The sequence below is a fragment of the Salmo salar genome, unplaced genomic scaffold (assembly GCF_965601325.2).
Source record: "Salmo salar unplaced genomic scaffold, fSalSal1 ptg000997l, whole genome shotgun sequence".
NCBI lineage: Eukaryota > Metazoa > Chordata > Actinopteri > Salmoniformes > Salmonidae > Salmo > Salmo salar.
This window is the reverse complement of record NW_027675580.1, coordinates 157501-162484: the sequence shown is the minus strand read 5'-3', so window position 1 is coordinate 162484 and position 4984 is coordinate 157501. Positions and strand designations below refer to the sequence as shown.

The 4984-nt window shown below is 41.2% G+C and overlaps 1 protein-coding gene across 1 annotated transcript; it reads right to left on the bottom strand.

The window, feature by feature from the left end:
• Positions 1 to 555: 555 nt before the first annotated feature.
• Positions 556 to 3328, bottom strand: LOC145877387 (NLR family CARD domain-containing protein 3-like). The gene is made up of 2 exons (XM_082972716.1): positions 2764 to 3328; positions 556 to 2366 (listed from the first exon to the last, which is right to left on the bottom strand). Exons 1-2 carry the CDS (start codon positions 3041 to 3043, stop codon positions 571 to 573), a joined length of 2076 nt encoding a protein of 691 aa, XP_082828842.1. The 5' UTR covers positions 3044 to 3328; the 3' UTR covers positions 556 to 570.
• Positions 3329 to 4984: the final 1656 nt, after the last annotated feature.

Sequence of the window (4984 nt, the reverse complement as noted above, 5' to 3'; positions counted from 1 at the left end):
ATTCCCCAGTCCAGCAGAGAGCAGCTTCACGCCTGAATCCTTCAGGTCATTGTTACTCAGGTCCAGCTCTCTCAGGTGTGAGGGGTTTGAACTGAGAACTGAGGCCAACACTTCACAGGATGTGTCTGTGAGTTTACAGCCAGTGAGTCTGCAAACACAGAAGAAATACAATGACAGACAGGTTGTATTAAAATGATACGCTTAGCTTTCTCTGTTTACGCTGTTACCCATTTACAAATAATGTGTTGGGTTTGACCTCAGAGCTGAGACCAGAGAAGCACAGCCTTCCTCTGTGACTCCACAGCCTGACAAAGAGATCATGACTTCAAACACATTGTTAATTTAGTGTAGAAGGACAATGGCAGATGCATTTGGTTAATTCTCCCAAACAACATATAGATTCTTCTTCTGTCTCCTAGAGTTGTATGGTCATATTGTTATACTAATGTGAAAATCAATGCATTTATTCAATGTTTTCAATATAATATTAAACACATATTATAATGCATATTTTTCTTTAACCTGAATATTTCTTCCTGATGATTAGTTTTTATATGTCATTTTATGTACTCACAGAAATGCACTGGAGGCTTTGAACACTGGCAGCAGCCTCAGAAGACCTTCCTCTGATCTGGAGTATTTCTTCAGGTCAAACACATCCAGCTCCTTTTCTGAAGTCAGCAATACAAAGACCAGAGCTGACCACTGTGCAGGTGACAGGTTGGGTTTTGAGAGACTTCCTGAGCTCAGGTAGCTTTGGATCTCCTCCACTAGAGAATGGTCATTCAGTTCATTCAGACAGTGGAACAGATTGATGCACCTCTCTGGAGAGGGATTCTCCCTGATCTTCTCCTTGATGTACTTGACTGTTTCTTCATGGCTCTGTGAGCTGATTCTTGTCTTTGTCAGTAGACCTCGTAAGTGCTTCTGATTGGACTCCAGTGAGAGGCCCAGAAGGAAGCGGAGGAAAAGGTCCAGGTTTCCTGTCTCACTTCGTAAGGCTTTATCCACAGCACTCTTGTAGAAAGAAACTTCAGACTTGTCTCTGAACAGCGCAGAAAGGTTCCTGGACGTTGATTGCGGTTCGGCCATTAGATTCTCATTGTTGTTGATGAATGAGAGGAACACATACACAGCAGCCAGAAACTCCTGAATGCTCAGATGAACAAAGCAGTACACCTTGTCTTGGTACAGAACACATTCCTCTTTAAAGAGCTGTGTGCACAATCCTGAGTACACCGAGGCTTCATTGACATCAATGCCAGCCTCTTTCAGGTCTTCTTCATAGAAAATCAGATTGCCCTTCACTAGCTGTTGAAAAGCCAGTTTTCCCAGTGACAGAATGCTCTCGTTATTCCAGTGTGGATCTGTCTCTTCTATCCCAAGATACTTTTCATTCTTCTGTTTGGTATGAAACACCACAAGGTGTGTGTACATCTCAGTCAGAGTCTTGGGCATCTCTTCTCTCTTATGTTTCAGCATGTGTTCGAGGACTGTTGCAGAGATCCAACAGAAGACTGGAATGTGGCACATGATGTGGAGGCTCCTTGATGTCTTTATGTGTGAGATGATTCTGCTGGCCAGGTCCTCATCACTGAATCTCTTTCTGAAGTACTCCTCCTTCTGTGGGTCATTGAACCCTCGTACCTCTGTTACCTGGTCAACACACCCTGAAGGGATCTTATTGGCTGCTGCAGGTCGGGTAGTTATCCAGAGGAGAGCAGAGGGAAGCAGGTTTCCCTTGATGAGATTTGTCAGCAGAACATCCACTGAGGTTGACTCTGTGACGTCACAACAGATCTTGTTATTCTGGAAGTCTAGGGGCAGTCGGCACTCATCCAGACCATCAAAGATGAACAGAACTTTGTACTTGTTGTAGATGGAGATTCCTGATTGTTTGGTTTCCATTGAGAAGTGATTGACAAGTTCAATCAAAGTGTGTTTGTCCCCTTTCATCAAATTCAGCTCCCGGAAAGGGAATGAAAACACAAATTGAACATCCTGATTGGCTTTTCCTTCAGCCCAGTCCAGAATGAACTTCTGCACAGAGACTGTTTTTCCAATGCCAGCGACTCCCTTTGTCAGCACAGTTCTGATGAGTTTGTCTTGTCCAGTTAAGGGTTTGAAGATGTCGTTACATTTGATTGCAGTCTCTGGTCTTGCTTGTTTCCTGGTTGTTGTCTCAATCTGTCTCAGCTCATGTTCATTATTGACCTCTCCTGTTCCACCCTCTGTGATGTAGAGCTCTGTGTAGATCTTATTGAGAAGTGTTGGGTTTCCTTGTTTAGCGATCCCCTCAAATACACATTGAAACTTCTTCTTTAGATTAGATTTGAGTTCACGTTGGCAAATCACAGCAAGCTCATCTGAATAAAGAAATACCACAGAGGATATTAATATTACATCTGTTTTCATGCCTACAGTATTGTAGGACTGTTATAAAGTTTAAATTATAATAATTTCTTCTCTTAACTGACTGTATAAATGTTTCCATTATGTTATTATTGGTATTATTGATGATATTATTAGTGTTGTCCCTCCCTCCTCTCTCTCTCTCTTTCCCTCTCTAATTGTCTCTCTGTCCTCTGTCTCTCCTCTTCTCTGTCTCTAAATTAATCACCACAACACATCCCTGCTGCTACTTGATGAGGTCACAAGGTGTTGCGTTAAGGCTGCTACAATATCATTGTGTTTCACAGCTACTTTAGCTACAGATTTTAAATGTTATAAAACAGCATTCAACATGAGGCAGACAGATCTTACTTTTCTCCAGTATGTCAGCAAGCTCCTTCTGGTTCATTTTCCTCAGGATGTGCAGTGTGATCTTCAGAGCCCCCTCTCTGGCACTGCTCTCCTGCTTCTCATCTTCAGCATCCACCACTTCCTCATCCTGCTTCTGACTCTCAAAGCCTTCTGGGAGTTCTGGACTAAGAATCCTCTTGAACATCTTCAGCTCGTTCTTCACAAATGTCATCATTTTCTCTTCAAGCATCTGAAATAAATAAAGTAAATAAGTTAAGCAAGAGAAGAAATGCTTTCTCATTAACACAATAATGAATAATTGACAGATAAACTTTACTTGAGGTAAACAAAAACAAATGTAGATAACAGGACCACATACACTGAATATAGAGTCCAGGTCTGTTTGATGACTCTGGGAAGACTGACCACTGAGAATCTCTGACTCTGATCTCTCCTGTTGGTTTCTGTGGACAAAACATGAGATTACATCTCCTCAACCAGGGAGTACACACACACACACACACACACACACACACACACACACACACACACACACACACACACACACACACACACACACACACACACACACGCAGGGAGGGAACGTTGTGTTTGTTTAATATTGTTTTAGGACTATGAAAATGGACTAAAGGATTAGCCTATGGATTATGAAAACAACAAAAAGAATTGTGAAAATGGGAGAGGAGAAATGACTAGAGACAGTGTTGTTTAACTCACTGACCATGACCCATGAGTTCTTCTTACCTTTGTTCAGTAGAAACGTCTCCCTCTCTAAAGGATATAGGAGGCTCCATAGACTTGTCACTCTTCATGGACACACAGCTGGGTACAGGGGAGGCTGGTCTCTCCTGCTTGATTGGTCTTCAACACAACAGAGACAAACATTACATCTCTCATCTACTCTGATCTCAGATGGGGAAACATAAGAAGAGTTCCAAAACGCTACATATCTCTTTACAGAAATGAGCTTTTATTGTTTAAAGAAATTATGTATTAATTATTACATCTCTCACAGACAAGGATTTGTTTAAAATCTATCACTTGATGGTTTCATTGCAGAGAGACAAAAATCATGTTTTTTTATGCAAAATGCTATATATCTCCCTCACTCTCAAATGTGACCGACCGGCTCAATTTGGTAATTAACTGAATAACTACATATATAGTGTTTTTGGTTTATGTAAGTTTAATTGTTTGTTATGCTATAAATTGTTTTTTTATGGTTGTAAGTGATAAAATTAACAAGAACATGGTATATTTTTCAATTCTCAGTAATTACTACTTTAGTAAGGAATAACACATTTTTTCAGTACTACTGCAGTTGCTAAATAATTCCAATAGATGGGAACATAAGACCACAATGACATTTCAGAATATTAGTTTAGTTTTCTCCCTGGATACACCACCACTCCCGACGCTTCCTGCAGAACCCCTGCAGTACCTCCGCAGACCCCGGATTGAGAACCCCTGATTTAGCAGATGCTCTTATCCAGAGAGATTTACAGTAAGTGCATTCACCTTATTAAGATAGATATTTATTTAGGAAATAAACTTAATGAATTATTCATAAAATTGTTATCTCACCTCTTAGCTTTGGTGTTATGTCCCCCAGAGAGATGCATTTTGGAGGCAGGGCCCCTCTCCTCTCTCTCCACAGAGAGATGCATTTTAGAGGCAGGGCCCCCCTCCTCTCTGTCCCCAGAGAGACTCATTTTAGAGGCAGGGCCCCCCTCCTTCCTCTCCCCAGAGAGACTCATTTTAGAGGCAGGGCCCCCCTCCTCTCTCTCCCCAGAGAGACTCATTTTAGAGCACTGACCCCTGTAAACAGAGATCCAGCATGTTGGTTGTGGTTAACACAGTGACAACTAAACAGAGATCCAGCATGTTGGTTGTGGTTAACACAGTGACAACTAAACAGAGATCCAGCATGTTGGTTGTGGTTAACACAGTAACAACTAAACAGAGATCCAGCATGTTGGTTGTGGTCAACACAGTGACAACTAAACAGAGATCCAGCATGTTGGTTGTGGTTAACACAGTGACAACTAGTTCTTGACTGTCAATTGTTCTCATGTATTCATTATCTCTTAGAGAAATAAAACATTTACTAACAGACATAAAAACAGTCAGGTGATTTAATGCATCACATGAACATGTAGTTGTGACATTTCATCTTCATGGTAACTGTCAATAATAATAATAAGTCACTGTTTGTTAAGGT